This window comes from Solea solea, chromosome 11 (assembly GCF_958295425.1).
Source record: "Solea solea chromosome 11, fSolSol10.1, whole genome shotgun sequence".
Classification (NCBI taxonomy): Eukaryota; Metazoa; Chordata; class Actinopteri; order Pleuronectiformes; family Soleidae; genus Solea; species Solea solea.
Window position 1 is genome coordinate 12045237 of NC_081144.1, and position 18108 is coordinate 12063344.

Genomic DNA, 18108 nt, shown 5'->3' on the forward strand with positions numbered 1-18108 from the left:
TAAGTTAGGAGTAGGGAGGAAACAAAGTAGTATGGGAAGGTGGAGTTTTCAGTAAAGCTCCCTTTTAAAGACTTTTTTTCATTCATCTTTACAAAGAAATGAAAACAAACGCCCTTTTTACCAATAAGTCTTTAAAAAGTCTTAAAGTCTGACATTTATTTGAAGTATTTTTTGGTATAAAATGTACTTAATGTACTTTTATAAGTAAAACAAAGTGAGGAGTTAGCAATGAGCCATGTTAGCTCAGTGGTAGGGCGAGCTGTCTTTTAACTTTAAAGTCTTTCAAGGTTGTGGGTTCAATTCCTGGCTCTGCTAATCTGTGTGTCCTTGAGCAAGAAACTTAACCTCATGTTGAAGCATGTGCATATTTATGATGGAGGAGTAAGGAGTACAGATATGTGAAAGTCCAGTTACATTATAACCCTGGTCATTTGGAACCTAATTTCAAAACTGACCATTTTCCTTTTGCTTTCACCACCTACTACCTGCAGTAGCTTCACAACCCACTAGGGGGCCTCAGCCCACACATTGTCTCACCGCTGTGCCTGTATCATTAGCATGGACATAAAAAACAAAAAAACCACAGTGTGACATCTTGAATGAAGCAACACAGCTGAAGTCCCAGGTAAGAAAAAGAGGAATTTAATGTTTTATCATCATCTATATACATGTTTTCAACTAATTCTGAAAAGATTTTGCACAACATGATTTCTGAAAATCTTGAAGTATTACATACATGAACATGATGTCTGATGGCAACAAACCAAACATGGACAGGGTGAGATTCTCTTTTTTTTTTTTGACAATTTTGCTTCAACTGACAGCAGTCTGTCTCTCCTCCTCCTCTGCTGGACATCTACCCATGTTTACAATAGCAGCAACATTTCTGGGGTACACAACCAACAACCTGAACTAAAGGGAGATTAAAAAGAAAAAAGGAAAGAAAAAAGGAACCAGGTAGGAGGAGGAGGGGACGTTAATTTACCTCAGAGTAGAGGACCCAGTGTTTGAGACTGCATGCAAAATGGTTACTCACAGGACATGGATTCTGGGTCAAGTGATGGAATAAACCAACATTAACTGAAGTCCATGTGGACGTAACAGTGCACAGCCCAATGGTGACAACATGTCAGTGTTAATACTTTGTGTGTGTGTGTGTGTGTGGCCACTACTCACAGCTGCAGGCAACAAAGTAGAAGGAAAACGTGCACTTTTACTTTACAGCGTGTCAGTCCTCGACTACGTCATACTGTATATGTGTCAACAGTCGTAAAACACCAGAATAAAAGAGAATCCGCTCCTTGATATTCCAGTGTAAATGAGAAGGAGATGCATTACCGAGCTCTGACGAGAACTCAAAGTGTTTCTAACAATTGTAGATTTAAAAAAAATAAAATAAAATAAAAAATGAACTGGGATCAGTAGTACCACCAAACTGCCATGAGGGGAGCACGTGAAAAACAAATTCCAGCAGGTGACACAGACTATTTCCTGGCACAGTTGGAAACCATGCAGACAGATCACAGTAAAGACTTCTGAAAAGTACCATTCAAGCCAAAACAACAACAAATCACACTGGTGCTTGTGGTATAAAAGGAACAAATGCATGTTTTTATATATACACAAATCATATGTACCCATCAGTAGTGTCTAATGTCAAAAAGGAAAAACACTCATCATGATATCTTTACATAAAACACAAAACATATCTGGAAAAACACCCAAAACTAAATTCATTGCCATTTTCATACGCTTCTTATTTGCTCAGTTTGCATGATGTCATTAGCGCTCACCTGCGGGGTTATGGCTACGTCCACCCCGACGTCCGCTGAAGAAGAATAACGGTGAACGTTACATTCCACCCCCAACACACACATCTCATCTCACAGTGTTCATCAATATGAAATAAAAAATATCAAAATCGACAAATAAATAATAAAAACAAAGAAAAAAAACCATCCCAAACATTATTCCCTGCCACATTTCAAACTAACACCAGGACGGGAACCACGTCCCTGATGAGGCGAGGTCTCACATGTCTCACACGTCTCACACGTCGCGTGATGAGGAAGCTCCAGTTACATTTCTGTCTGTGGGATTTTTTTTTTTATTTGAATTTTTTTTTTAGCGAAAGCACGACGTAGCCGCTCGTGCCGCTTTTGTCTACAACTACAGTTGATACCAGAGGGCGTACCAGTGTCTTGGGCTACATCCATACTACGAATACTTAATCCGTGTCCAAAACGGACACTGAAGCACCATATCAGGATTAATCTGCGTCCTTAATAACACACCAGAATATATGACCATTCAGGTGTAAACAGGAAGCAGATTTAAATGCAATGAGTAATTATTGTCTTTTTACGTGTGTGGCTTTAGACATAAATGCAGTAGTGTGGATGTAGCCACAGAAACGACGCCCCCTAACACACACACACACACTCAGTGACAGAATGGCCAACAGAACACGCGTGCTATTTAAAAACTTATAAACCTGCAACATGCTCGACTCTTCTGGACAAGGTTTGTCCATCATGGGAAAGTTTCAGAGGTAAAAACCAAAACAAAAAAAAAACAGAAGAAAAAAAATCCCATCACTGTACAATAGAAATAATTCCTGCCATGGTTAATGGAAAACAGAAAAAAGGTCAAGTGAGATGATATTAACAGTGGTAGTGCTGTGGTGTTGTGGCCCATGGAGAAGGGAAGGGAGGGAGGAGAGGGGAGGGGTCAACGGGCACAGGAAGGAAACACAAGGGTCAAAGGAAGGCAGGGGGGAGAAATGTTCTGGTGGGGGCGGGGGATTCTCAGTAGTTTTGGCTAAAAAGGTGAGGTAGGCCTTGTCACAACTTGGAGTGTGGCTTTAAAACTGGCAGGGTTTTTTTGTCTTTGCAGTCTGTCTTTAGTGTTTGTTTCCTATCGGAGTGTTTCTGTGGGGTCTGGCTGTGCGTCTCCAGCGCGTCTCCCCCCCCCTCCTCCCCCGGGGTCGCCCCGGCGCTCACATCTTGACGTCCTCCTCCACGCTGAGCTGAGACAGAGTCTTTTTGATGCGCAGGGCGGTGAGTCTGGCCGCTCCGTTGGCGTACCAGCACTCCCTCATGATCTTCCCCATCACACGCAGCGACTGCACAGGAGAGGACAGACACACGAGTTACTCTACAACCTGAAGCTAGACATGTAGACAGTGACTTACAGTGCTTCATAAATGTATCAGACACAACACCTAATGTCATCAACAGCATTGGTAACTATTTAATTCATTATTTTTTTATGTAACTGTAACGGTTAATACAGCAGTATGTAGAAGCTCTTTAACCAAAAGGCTCCATTAAGTCCTGTAGTAAAGTTGTTTGTTTCTATCTATCTATCTATGTGAATCATTTTGTTGTTTCTATTCAACACACGCGTAAAGCTGTAATAGAAAAACATACACACACGTGTTACAGTCGCACTGTTGTTCCTTTTTAATGTGTATTCATGTGAGACGCCCGCCTTCATATACAGCCCGTTCACCTATATTTAGAACCCCCCGTGTGCAGCTGTTACTTTTGCATGTATACAGAGTGTGAAATACCTCGTAGCTCTGCCACCAGTTGGGCACGTTGGGCCTCAGTTTCTGGTCACACACCACCTTCCTCATCTCCTCTATGGAGGGATCTGACGGGACGAGGTCGTAGTAGGGCAGCTGGTACTCCTCGTGAATGCCTGCAGATGGAGAAACCTTCTCAGTCCGTGCTTCTTTCACGCTTTGGTTTATGAGACCCACACGTTCACACGTTCACTTTTTCCCCCGTTGCTTTGCTGTGTTACAGTCTTACCTCCCGTGTTGCAGCGGCGCGCAATTTCCCAGTAGACCAGGCCCAGCGCGTAAATGTCAGCACACTTGAAGGAATCAAAGTGCTTCATGTTGATGGTTTCGTCCAGAACCTCTGGAGCCATATACCTGAAGTGGACGCAGAGAGTTAGAGATAGAAACAAATAGGATTTTCCTTACGCGACTCAGTGATCAATCGTCGCGATTATCCTGAACAAAATAATTGCGATTTATGATATTATAGCAGTTTAGGTCATACTGAAATGAATGCATCTGTTTTTATTCTCAGAATGTTCAGACAAACTACAAAATACGGGCACCACGATCATTGTAGTTCTGAAACACGTTGGGACAGTTTAATCTGAACGGACATTATAGGAAGATATAAGGACAGAATTATATGGGGCAGTGTTTCACAATCCTGGTCCTCAAGGACCCACTTCACTTCTCCCTGCATGCTTTAGATGTTTTCCTGCTCCAACACACCTCCATTTGACTCTTGAGGCGTGTTGGAGCAGGGTGACATCTTAAATATGCAGGGCAGCGTGTCCTTGAGGACCAGGATTGGTATATAGAGCTCTGGTAGCTGACGTCATGCAATTCCATGATGAAAACAACGCCATTTTAGCAGGAAACCACGCTGTTCAAACCTCTACATAATATACATTCAAAGTGAGAATAGAGGACATGTATATAGAAGATTGAATGACTTTATCTTTAATATGGGAATCCACCAGCCACAGATTCTGCTTGTGTAGTGATCACTTTATATCTGCTATAACTTTAATATCTTGTTTTTTTTGTGATAAGGAAAATATTATCAGGGAGTTGAAGATGTCTGCAGGTCTGGAATAATGTTTTTTATACTCATGCAAAGCACCACATCAGCATTCTAAGGGTCAGATATAATCTATAGTCTGTCAAGTTTTTAAAGTGGATTTGAAGTGTGCAGTCAAGTCCCACAGCTGGAAACAGACACCAGTGCCGTTCGTTTGTGTAAACAAATTGAATCATGCAACTACATTTGTGTGCTAATGTGTAAAAGGGGGGTATGGAAACATTTACCTCTTAGTGCCCACGCGCTGGTTCGGTGCTATATCGATTGTGTCTGTGATGGACTCGTGGCGGACGGCCAGACCGAGGTCAGCGATGGCACACACGTTGTTCTTCTTAACCAGGATATTTTTAGACTTGAGGTCACGGTGAGCGATACCAGGCTTACCTGCAGGAGGACAGACAGCACATGATTACATCTCAGCCTCAAGAGCTCAGCAGAATCAGCACGTAGCTGGCTAGAGTGGGACTGGTGACTGCACGCCGTCCTTTAACATGTCCACTTAGTCTCACCCTGAGTGCCGAGGATCTCCATGTGTAGGTGTGCCAGGCCGCTGGCTGCCGACAGTGCGAGTTTGATCATGCCCTCGATGGTGACGGAGTAGCGGTTCAGGTAATCAAACAGAGAGCCGTGCTCATGATAGTCCGACACGAGCCACAGCTGAGTCCATGTGCCGTTATCTGACAGAGAGCAAGCGGCAAGACGAGTCAGACAACGTGCAGTTCAGGTATTGATTTCAACTAAATTCATAGATGTTTTGGTTAAACTGAGGAAATCTAAATTCAATTTGAAAAACACTTTTACAGTATAGTAACAATGAGGTTAAAGCATGGTATTTAACCTTTTTAATACCATCTTATTTCTGCAGAAATCACCAAGTAATCGCTTTGTAATCAGGGAAAATGACCAGGATATTTCTTCTGAAATAATATTATCTCAGTATTATCAGACTGTTGACCATTGTTATTACAAAGCTGGAAAATGCATTAAAAATAAGATAAACATTTTTTTTGTAATGTAAGTGGGTATAAGTGTACACCATGACTTCCAGCTCTTTAAATGTACATTCAAGGCTGCCTTTAAAGCTTTTTCAGCACATTACAACTGTGGTAAATGCAGTATAATACCAAACATGCAGTATAATATCAAAACCATTATTTACCATTAGTTTTCCTTTTCTTTCTTTCTTTCTTTTAATGCCAAAAATGTTGGGGTTCATACCTTTATTATCTGCAGCAATGAATCCGAGGATGTTTTCATGTCGTAGCATGATTGTCTGGTAGATCTCGGCCTCTCGGAACCAGGAGCGTTCCTCTCTGGATGAGAAGATTTTCACCGCCACGTCTCCCCCGCGCCACTTCCCTCTCCACACTTCACCAAACCGACCCTTTCCTATTATCTCCTGTAGCACAATAGTCCTGGCCACCGTCCGCTGCACAAACAGTGGCAAACCTGCGAGAGGCAGTAGAGAGAGAGGGAGACAAGAACATTAGATATTGTTCCACATAGAGTTGTTTTTTAGATGAGGGCTGGTGGAAACACCCTGAGCAGATTCTAGGTCAGGATTATTTCACTGGTATTGCAGCAGAGTTAATTGCTCAGCTGTGTATTTATAGAACGACTTATGGAAGACCGCTTCACTACTGCTCTGGCTGACAGTGCAATTCATATATGTATTATATATATAATATATATATGAATATATATATATATATATATATATATATGAATATATATATATATATATATATATATGAATATATATATATATATATATATATATGAATATATATATATATATATATATATATGAATATATATATATATATATATATATATGAATATATATATATATATATATATGAATATATATATATATATATGAATATATATATATATATATGAATATATATATATATATATGAATATATATATATATATATATATATATATATGAATATATATATATATATATATATATATATATATATATATATATATATATATATATATATATGAATATATATATATATATATATATATATATGAATATATATATATATATATATATGAATATATATATATATATATGAATATATATATATATATATGAATATATATATATATATATATATATATATGAATATATATATATATATATGAATATATATATATATATATATATATATATATATATATATATATAAAAAAAACACAAACCCTTTTACATTCAGTTGTTAACATGAACCGACCTGAGCCAGATCCAGAGGTGGACATGTCATAGATGAGGTCCTGCAGGGTTTTGTCCTTGGCCATGTACAGATGGTCACAGGAGGGGTCCTCTACCTCCAGCCTCTGCCTGTGGCTGTAGGCCCTCTGGTGATACTGGAAGAGGAACACGCCGACCATCAAAAGCACACATAACAGAAACACTGGCCCTGCGATGACCGCCACCAGCTCCACTGGCCCCCAAGGACTGCCTTGGCCTGTCCAGTCACTCCCTGCCTTGGTCGGAACTAGGATAGAAGGCAAACAACATTCAGAGACATTCAGAGATGATACAAATTAAAGTGTTAACTGTCTGACTGAAACTGAAAGTAGTTGGGTGACAGTGATGAAGCCTCACCTGGGTCTTTCAGATCAATACTGTTGCAGTAATCTACATAGCAGCAATGCGTGTTGAGCACCCCTTCAGCGCTCAGACAGTAGAAAGGCTGTCCAGGCGGGACCAGGTTGTCCCGGGTGATACAGATGCGTACATGTTGCTGCTGCTTCCCCTGGTTGTAGTATGTTGAAGCCATGCAGGCGCCATCGGTCTCGCACTCATAACCAGTCTTCTCACAGTTTGTGCAGTTACAACGCAGAGCTGCAAGAAACAACAGGGAAAAAAACAGATGAGTAAATACAATTAATTAAAAAAAAAAAAACTTTCCCTTCTGTCCAGCAGAGGGCAAACTAACCACACAGGTTTAAAATAGGACGTAATAAAGAGTGTAGTGTCCCATTCAGCAGTAGGCATTTTGTCTCATGCAGACACAGAGCATGTTCAGCAGCAGCAGACAGACAGCCTTGATGGCCCTGAAACCAGATCCTTCACTGCAGATGAACCCAAACACGGGGTGGAGATGAACCTGCCCAGTGGGACAGACAAAGTGAAATCCAACAAGGAGAGAAGACTCCTGCCAAATCCCTAATGCAGCATTCTGCTCCATGCCTCGTTCCCGTCTTTTTTTTTGTTTTTTTTTCACACCAGCACAGAGAGCTGCCACTGTTAAAGCTAATGAGACAGGAGTTTTATTAAACACAGCACACTCCTGCTTGGGGACCTATTAAAGCTGACAGAATGGAACTCCTGCCACTGCTGTAATAAAATGACGACGGTCCGCCTGCACACTCAAATTAGGTCAGTGCCAGAACGTCCGCACAAATCTGTCACATCTAAAACAAAAGCAGCGAACGTTTGGTAAACCCAGAGTGTTAAGAAACTGCAAACTGATTAGATTTGGGAGCGAAATGCGATTTTCAGTCAGAGCACGCATGCTTCTCATTTAGGGTAAGGTCAGCACAAAAGGCCTCCTCCAAGGTTTTCTACTACTAAACATTGAAAAGCAGGAATGGCCAAGGTTAGAATATTATAGGACTGGTGGTAAAGAGGCACAGAGAAGCAGCTAAGCTCAACTGAACTCAAGTTGGTGATAAATGAAAAATTGTCTGACTGACAGGGCCATGAGTGAGGTGTGACAGGCAAAGAGCTGATCTCGGGTCAAAACAAAGGCCGGACCACTCAAGACTAATCGCTGTGGACTTAGCGAAGACAAGTCCATTGTACCACCAACGACAAGAGGAGACACAAAACACCAGGAATTCCAATATCGTTCTCCAACAGAAGAAGAGGCTCAGATGTGAATGAACCACCGACAATGTCTGCCCCAAAGGAAAGAAAAGGTGTTAAGAGTGACAAGCTCCCACTAATCCTCTGTATCTTATCCTGAGGGTTTCTTTGACCAGGAGCTCGCAGATCTTGATTTTGTACCTCCGTCTCTGTCATGAAAGTGTCCACAGATTTTTAACACATTAGTGAACAAGTGGTGCTGTCACGCGACAAAGCCGTCATTCACAGTATGGTTCAGTTATTTAAAAAAAACATGTGTAAATGACTAATAGATTGGTTGCGCCATGAGCATGTAACATCCAAGTGGACAAAACCACAAACGCTGGTGTAATAGGAGTGGTTTCCATTCAACGGAACTCTGGGAGGTTGCAATCTGTGTGGCAGCATTTTTTGTATGTAGCGTGTATGCTGATGTGTCTATGCTTGTCCAATGATTGGTAACTGGAAATGTGGAACACTTGAAGCAGTGTTTCAGTAATATTTCTCATCTGTTTGGTGTTTGCTTGCGTGTGTGTGTGTTGCTTTCCAGGAGGTGAGCGGGAAAGTGGCAGGAACTCTTGGCAGAGATTCTAAATTCAGTGAAGTTCGCATGCAGATGGAATTTCCTGCAGATTACAGAGGTGAAGCAGGCTGGGCCTAAAAGAAAAAGAGAGAAAAACAAGCCCTGTGCCACATCACGCCAACCGACACTAATGGACTAAATGTTTTAACCATATTCAAACAAACATCGGCAAAAGCAGAAGGTTAAAAAAGCAGGACAATACTCAACATATTCAGACAACTGGATTCACTCTGCTGGTCAGGACCGATGTTAACTGGTTCTCATTTTAGTAGATAAATCTTTAGCAAAAGAGATCTAAATGTAACCAGATGTATTGTACCTTAATCTAAGTTAGTAATAATAACAATAAAATAAAACATCTTCCCCAACACAATGTACCAATACATTCCCCCAGTGATCTGGTAGGGACAAGCAAGAAATGAACAAGCACATCCATCATGGGTGTGTGGTTAGACAGATGGTACACAGACATACAGACAGAAGCCGAGGAAGGAGGAGACCAAACATGGCTGCCTTTTTTTTTTTTGAGTCCACCATGGATGGTTTGTGGTCTACCAAGAGTTTGGTTTATGGCAAGTCTTCTGAGACAGTTTGAATTGAAAAAACACTGAACCACAAGCCATTTCCAGTTTTCTTCTGACCCATGATGAAACAACAGACATGATAAATAACACCAAACTAGCCACTTTGTGCAAGAGATCACTGTGGAGTTGGATACAAGGGAGGAAAGCTTTCTTTATAAAGCATGCATGTTGTGAGGATATACTGGCCTTGGCCTGTTCATTCTGAGCCTTTACATCAATACAGATGTGCGAGTTTCAGGTGTGAATACACAGAGGACTCATTTAAAGTCTGATTTGGATGTGTCCTCAAATGCATGTGGCCACATTGTTTTGGCACAGTCAATTTAATTGTGTCCGTGGCTGCATTGAAGTACCACCTGTTCAACTCTAATTCTAATTCTTTGCATATGGGTGGAAATGATCCGTCGGTCAGTTAAAAAGCATCTGGCCAGGTTCCCAATGTCAGTTGTGAAATGAAGTAGCCGTGTCTGATTGGATCAGCCAAGACACATGTTAATGCCGTATATGACCATAGCCACTGCTTATTACTTATGACTCAACTCCAGAGTTACAAAAGCATCTGAATATGCTGGCGAGTTTGAAATTCCCTTTAGACATTTGAAAAAAAAAGTTTCTGGGGAATTAAAAGTGAACAAAAAGGAACTACACATGTGTGCAACACATTTAATGTGGGACCAGCTCATATCCGATTAGCTACAACACAAATCACTGAACTCAAAGCTCCTCAAATGCTATGAGCTTTATTTCCAGAGGAATTTCTCATCCTGGAGGGGTCAGGCACTAAGTTTTCTGATTCTTTTTTCTCAGACTTCTTTAAACTGAAGCTTACAAAGATGCAGTTCTGCTCAAAACTCACTGGTTATGAGTGGCCGTAGTAGTCCAATTATAGCATCACAGATTGGTGTAATATATGTATTCCATAATGTATTTTTGCCTGAGGTGTGGATGTTAGAAAATTGCAATTATAGGAGAACAATAAGACTTTCGGTAACCAAGTTGGATGAGTGTACAACAGAATGCGGTATTTACATTTTTGATAAGAAATTCATCATATTGAGGCTAAAAATCCTACATCTTACAAACCCCTGTGTGTGCGGCCACTAAACTGGACAGATAATACCCGTGCAAGTACTCCTGGCCCACTTTTCCAAAATGGTGTGTTGTTTGCCCTGAATATCACTAGATTCAGAGCAGAAGTGTTAAAAAGCAAGAGTAGGAATAATATCAAGCCTAAATACACATGGATCTGAGTGGAGGCTCAGTGTATGTGGTTTTTGAGTGAACTCTGCTCTTGTATCCACATAATTGGTGGTCTTTACACTGGTCCTTTGTGTAGAGATTAAGACGACATGAGGAGGGATTGGACTGGCCCTGCATGAACAAAGAGTAGAGTTGAGTGGGGGAGCACACTCCTGCATGGAGCTGTGAGGGGGGATGGGTGGCACGCAAGGGACAGACTAGACCGAGGTTAACAGTAACAACCCCAATGTATGGGGCCTGTGCTTGGCCAGACAGGAAGGGGGCCGGTCCCAAATTGCACAGGACAATACATAGGAGGGGGCAGAGGGGGTAACGAATGGGACTTGCAGAGCCCCCCAGCTGTGAGTGAGGTCTGCCCAAGTGGCCAGCTGCGACCATCATTAAAACCTAGTCTAGACTTTGACTTGCGAAAGGGGGTAAATAACAGGAAAAGGGATCAGTGAAGGAAAAAGGGGAGAACACCATGAAAAAAAGTTGCTCCTTGGAGCTAGTGTGTGAAGTTCCTATCATTCCGTTCGTGTTGAGACAGGAAATAGCAGACATGGTGAGGAGAGGATTAATAAAACATTGTTGTCATAACCGGCACCGTCTTAACTTGGACCCAGCGAAAAACCGCAGCATAGTCCCATTCCAAACAGCTTTACACATTAACCATGATGACAGTGTTTAGTGCATGAGTGTGAGTGTTGTTCAGAGTTACTTGTGCAGAGCAACCTTGTCAAAACAGAGTTTAGCATTGTAGAATGGTAAGTCTGGAGAAAACACAATAGCCTGCGCAGTGGAGGGCAGCGGGCTAACATTAACCCAGGAGTTTTCTGGGGGCTACGTGACATAGACAGAGAGAGTTGTTGCCTGCATGCATGTGTGTGTGTGTACGGGTCGGGGATCAGAGCACCATTACCAAAATGCACTAGCTGAAATTAGATCCATACAGATACCAGACTGGGAGCTGATCAAGACAAGCAGACGCCAGCAGACAGTGTGAGTGCAACATACACATACAGGCGAGCACACACGCACACGCCACAACTGTGTCCTAATCAATGCTAGGGGAAGGAGGAAAGTCATTACCTTTGTCTGCATCTGAGGGTCAGATTACTGATCTGATTCTTAAGTGAGGTCTCTGGGGCTCAGGCTGCTTCGACTATCTCTACCAACCACCTCCCTCTAGGCTACATCACATCCTGTGTCTGTCTGGGTTTTTCTTAATATGGGGCGATATGGCCAATAAGGTTATTATGATAAAACTGTTCAAGTCAGCCGATATCACTAATTACTGTGATAAATGTCATATAAAAATTGTGACCTCACTTACGGGTAGAAAACAAACAATTAATGATATGTTAAAACTCTGTCTGTACAATGCATATCGTGGTATATAGTGAAATGTTGTTATAATGCTATTGAAGAAAATTATCATTACTGAATTACTGCCCAACCCATGTCTCTTTCCGTCTCTCTGTCCGTTGTTGCCGTTTCCGTCTTAGTGCAAAACCCCACAACCGTAAGCACAGGCTCACTTCAGACTTCCTGCTGAAGCTGGCGGTCAAATTTCCGAACCAGTCACTGCTGCCTGCCTCTTTAATGACCTAGTATGTTGCAGTACTGTGAGCCAAAACATCGACCATGTGACTTGAGCTTTAAGGCCCTACTCTGTATTAGCAGACTACAGATTTATTTTGTCATACTACAGTGCTGCTTCCATTTTATTCCGACAACAGAGATGGTTGACTGTCAAACCACAACACCGTTTTGGTAGTGAAACAATTAAACAAGGAAATTTGACTTGGATGGTGCATAGTTCTTCTCTGTGTGGGCTTTAACGGTTAAACCAAAAGGAGTGTTAAAAAAACTTTTGCATCAAAAGCATATGCAGAAAATGATGACACCAAACAATGGGTTATCATCCTCATCAAAATAGTCCAGCCTTAACACTGTTGACATTAGAAATACAAAAAGGGACTATGACAATGGGTTCAGTCACAACACAACTAGATAAGATAGAAGAAATTCCATTTAATGTTTTCAAAAATAATTACTTTTCACATTGCAGTTTATAAGAAAATCCAACTTGGCGCATAGAGGCCTGAGAACAGAGAAACGAGATAGATGAGTTCACACTTTGCTTGTACAACTGGTTATTTGATACACTTTTGCATTACATTCCCCAAACACAAATATTCTTAGCAACCACATCAATCAAAGCAAATTGTTGCCAGGAACTACTGGAGAAAACTTGACAAGCAGACTGCACACAATCCAACAGAAAATAAGGAGAGCAGGTCTACATTCCAACAGCAGACAAAAAAAACACCTCTACAAAGAGATGTCTGGGGAACTGGTGTCAAATTTTGTCCTATAGACATGAAACTGTATAGCTACAGTCTGTCTGGGTGTACCATGACACTAACAACTCTATCATCAAGAACAATTAAGGTATGGCAAAAAAAAAAGTAAATATTGCTGTAGCAGTTACATAGGCTACAAAAAATGCTTTCAACTAAAAGAAAGAGCGGTGTGTAGAATTAACGGCACCGAGAAGTGGCCTGGCTCTGTGGCAGAAATAATCCCTTGTGGTCCAAAATCAGTAATAGTGGAGCTGGGTCAGTCTGAGGCTATACTGTCTGCTGCAGCAATTAGGGGCTCTGGGCCTCTGGGCTAACAAAGGTCATTAACAACCGTGGTCATTATGGAGGGAAAAGTAGACCACTTCAGACCTGACCTGACCCGGCCAGACTCAGCACCACATTATAGATCCTGTTTGCAAACACAAATTGCTGAGGAGGAGGTTTAACGGCAAGTCACTTGAAATCTTATTAAAAAGGTGTGTGTGCAACTGCATTTGATCATGATTTAGCTGCAGGGATCCAGCTGCATAAACATCCATTTATCGAGAACAGGCCTCAACAACTGCTAGAACTTACGAAAAAAAACTAACCAACCAGCTGGAAATACCACCCCCATTTACATACACCTTTGAACCCAATAAGTTTCAACCTTACCCGTACTTTCCCTTGGCTCTGATCTATTGGGCAGGTGTACACACGTTGTGATTTGACTAGGCCACACTTCCTCCACCAGAACCCTCAAATTTTGACATTAAAACAGCAGGGGCAGCTCAATGAAGAAATTAACTTTTACAATAACTGGTCTAATTAACATAGAAGCACAATCGACAATGACAAGACTGGCAGGACTGGTGACATTGGAGTATGTGGCAGGGAGTTCAAGAATTAGCAAGAGGCCCTGCTTTAACCTAGAAACAAACAAACAAACAAACAAACAAACAAACAACAACATCTGACACAACAAAACTTTTCTTCAGTGGAGTGAATGAAAGCAGAAGTGGGACCAGAGATAACAAAGTACAGATTGGATACTGATAAGAACCAAGTCTTTTATATGAGATAAACAGAGACTGAAGTGAGTGGGAAGAAAAAAGAAAGAGAAGGACGCACCCTACCTCACGGCAGTGTGGCTATCAGTGCCCATATCACATTGCTACTGGGTTCAATGCAACCGAGCAAACTGCTTTAATGCCTCTAACACCACTGACTTCTAAAACAATTGAAGTCAACAACATGGGATATTCAATAAACCTGTGGATTCTCACACAACCCTGGAATATGCTCTCAAACAGCTACTTTCAAGTTTGTCTGGTTTCAGCCTCTGCATGGTGTAATCCATTATGAAGTGTGAAACCGTGCCTCCAGGCAGACTTGTGGGCCCCTTATGTGACAGACCCCGCCAGCTGGACAAACCCATCATCACCCCTGTCTGATGAGGCCACAAACACACACACACACACACACATGACTGTTAATGTTGGAATAACCCAGTCACACAAACCAGCCAGTCAGGTGTGATTACTTTCCCTGCATGCCTCACAGGATGAAATGATTGACTGGTATACTGCACCCCTATCTAAAGTAAGGAGAGACGACACATTTGCGCAATCCTTGAAAGGATGAGTCAACGGTTTAAAGCACAACATGCACTTTACATGACAATGAAGGAAGTGTTTATTTGGACAACCACAACTGAATTGTGTCACTTTATAACACAGTTTAGGTTGGCAGAACAATAAGAACGAAAAATAAAAATTGTTTTAAAGTTGTAATGTAAAGGCACAAAATGAGAGGTTGGGATGGGGCAGTTGATTTTACAAGCATTGTGATAATTTAAATTTTTTTAAATCTTACATTTTTAAATTTTAAGTCTAGTTTTTTTAACACAAGTTCATCTGCTTCCTCTGTGTCCATAATCTATTATACCCCAAGTAAAAGCACAAAGTCAGAGGGACGATACATAATTTCGTCATACAGTATGATACAAAATATTACTCAGAATAAGTTGAGTGTGGTGAATTTCCTTGATTGGGATAATCTTTCAAGTTGTGAAACTTTACCAAAATGAATGTGAGTGACTACAACATATTTTTAACATTACATTTTGTATCATAAGTGACTAGTTCATCCATTTCTTCCATCTCCATACACTTAAACACAAGGTTATCATGCACCCATTATAAAAAGTACAATAAGTTGATAATGGAGAATTGCCATAACTGGAATAGGGAAACATGTTTTGAAACCATCTTTTGATCATATAAGTAATATTTTGAATACGTTTTTGGAACATGACAACATCGATTTCCTCTGTATCTGTAAGATTTTGTCAATCTGTGTTCTTATAAATCCTGACATAAACAATGGGTGTTGGGCACAAAGTCCGAGGTGAGCAGACACTGAAGAGTTGTAGAGCTGGGTATCAGCTGCTCCAGCAAGAGGTTCACATTGAAGCAGCCCAATAACTGGCGCCGCAAAGGGACCCCACTTGCCACATTTCCATCACAATGAACCCAGACTTCAACTCTGACTTCTGTCTGGGATGGCTGAATGCACGGCTGTTGTCGCCCTATGCCAGCATTCAATTTCTGCTGGAGGCCACTAAGGAGCCTTTTCACTCCTTACAAATGGATAGCAATGGAGGAGCTGCCAGTATTTACTCTTAAAAAACACATTTTATGCACACAGTCGACTGGGCCTTCATTCAGAGACTCCTTTCTGCTCTCTCCAGAGCGCAGAGCAGCGCTTACCGCCTGCGTGCAGACAGTAACTAACCACACTGCACACATTTCACCAGCCAGCTACCACTGCACGGTCAGTGCTAACACCGACACACGAGCAAAACACAAGCAAACAACACTGTTGGATAAATACAAACAGCACAACAACCAACTAGAGATGAATTCAAACATTAAGAGCCCAGTGTGGTCTAACACCAGCCATTTTAATATGTCCACGCGCCATTATACGACACATTTACATTGTTATTGCAAACAAAAAACAAAAAAAACAATCTACAATATTTAACTTTACACAGTTCATTACCCAGAGGGCTAGCAAACGTTAGCTGGCGCTTTGAAACACACACACACACACACACACACATACAGTCCCACCATGTTGTTGTTGTGGTGATGGTTTCGCTACTTGGCTCCGTGTTTCGGAACAAGCCATTAACACGTCGTGTTTTGCCACACGATAAATAAGAACCACAACAAACAACACGCGAACAGCGTGACCTCAAGCCGATGCTAGCTACAGACACGGTTAGCCAAATCCCCAGCACAGGGCGCCATGGCGATGAGCGACAACAGGCGATGCCCAGTCCAGGAAAACACATCGAGACAAAAGCCGCCGGAGAGGAGTGGAGCTTCTCGGGTGAAACTTACCATGACCGACGGCGGATACCGCGACCAGGGCCAGCAGCGTTAGAATGGTTTGTTTCAGAGCCATTTCTTCTGAATTCCCATCTCTCTGCGATGAAACGCGTCCTGAGTCTGTCGTTATCAACACTAGCACGGCTGAAACACAACCACAGTCCGACCGCACACACTCATACACCACTCCACTACACCACCAGATATTCACTCACACTCAGACCAGCCAGGCGAGTGACGTGTTTAAAGGGGTGTGTGTGCGCGCGCATGTGAGTGTGCGTATTAAGAACCTTGTCTGGCATAAACACTGGTGGAGATCAAAACCTAGTCCTAATAAAACAGAGCCTCATTTCTAAGTTTGCAAATTCAAATACACACATATAGGTATGAACACTGACCTTGTCGACCTTGTCAGGACAACTAGTCCTTCTGGGGACCGAATTACTGTCTTAATAAAATATCTATTTTCAAAAGAATGTTGCAAAAGGTAAAAAAAATAAAAAATAAAAACAAAAATAAAGAAAACGAGTGAAAATAATCAATTCACACCCTTATTGTTTTTGTCCCTTGTGATTCAGTGATGTATGACTAAGTAATTTTATTGGTCTATAGATTAAATTTGAGCAAACATGTTAAGTTACATTTGCTGCCAACAATACCTTAAATAAAATATAAAATATTTGTGGACATTCTAGTGTTGTAATGTAAGTACAAATACTTTGTTACTGTACTTAAATACACAATCCACATATATGTAGCCTACTTTACTTTGTTATTTATATTTCTAGCAACACTTACTTTTACTCCACTACATTTCCTTTAACTATCTTTGTTACTTGTTACTACCAAATAAAATCAAGAGTAGTTTGCCATTCACCATGAAGTCCAAGTGTCTTGCTCAAGGACCAATATAGACTAGAAGAGCCAGGAATTGAACCCACAATCTTCCAGTTCAACTTCTACCAAAGTCATTTTTCTGGTAATATACAAGTATCCCTTTGAGGTACTTTATACAAGACTGTTTGGAACAAACCTGGTCTAACCATCCACCCAAGGAAGATAAATCAGATGACTGATAATGTCTAGCTGGGTCAGTTGTGCAGATGCATGACTCTAATTTAAGCTGCACTAACTTCAACTAGGTTGACTGAGGACTTTCACAGACAATTAGGCTACAGATAATTTCTAAGTGTTCCTCAGAAGTCAGGCAAACTGAGGATAAAAACCAATGTGATTATAGCCAATGGGACGGACCTCATCTCTTATCATGGCTGTAGGTTACAAGGCAACAGAGGAAGAGATTGAAATGATAGGTAGATTAGATGCATTCCTGGTAACTCTGGGCCTTTCTGCATTTGTCCTATATTTAGATGGAAACCATCCGAAAGTCTTTTATTTGTTTGTTGCTCCGGTTTATCTTAGATTACACAGCAGCC

At 41.2% G+C, this 18108-nt stretch overlaps 1 protein-coding gene across 1 annotated transcript; it reads right to left on the reverse strand.

The window, feature by feature from the left end:
• Positions 1–626: 626 nt before the first annotated feature.
• Positions 627–16885, reverse strand: acvr1ba (activin A receptor type 1Ba). The gene is made up of 9 exons (XM_058642767.1): positions 16685–16885; positions 7276–7515; positions 6902–7165; positions 5871–6101; positions 5162–5329; positions 4880–5036; positions 3819–3943; positions 3575–3705; positions 627–3124 (listed from the first exon to the last, which is right to left on the reverse strand). Exons 1-9 carry the CDS (start codon positions 16746–16748, stop codon positions 2999–3001), a joined length of 1506 nt encoding a protein of 501 aa, XP_058498750.1. The 5' UTR covers positions 16749–16885; the 3' UTR covers positions 627–2998.
• Between the last annotated feature and the right edge of the window lie 1223 nt (positions 16886–18108).

Excerpts from the sequence above, each read along its gene's own strand:
- acvr1ba (XM_058642767.1), bottom strand. The coding sequence starts at position 16,748 with ATGGCTCTGAAACAAACCATTCTAACGCTGCTGGCCCTGGTCGCGGTA. Across the intron at positions 5,037-5,161 it reads GGAGATCCTCGGCACTCAGG|GTAAGCCTGGTATCGCTCAC; the intron begins GTGAGACTAAGT and ends GTCCTCCTGCAG. Across the intron at positions 3,706-3,818 it reads GCGCCGCTGCAACACGGGAG|GCATTCACGAGGAGTACCAG; the intron begins GTAAGACTGTAA and ends CTCCATCTGCAG.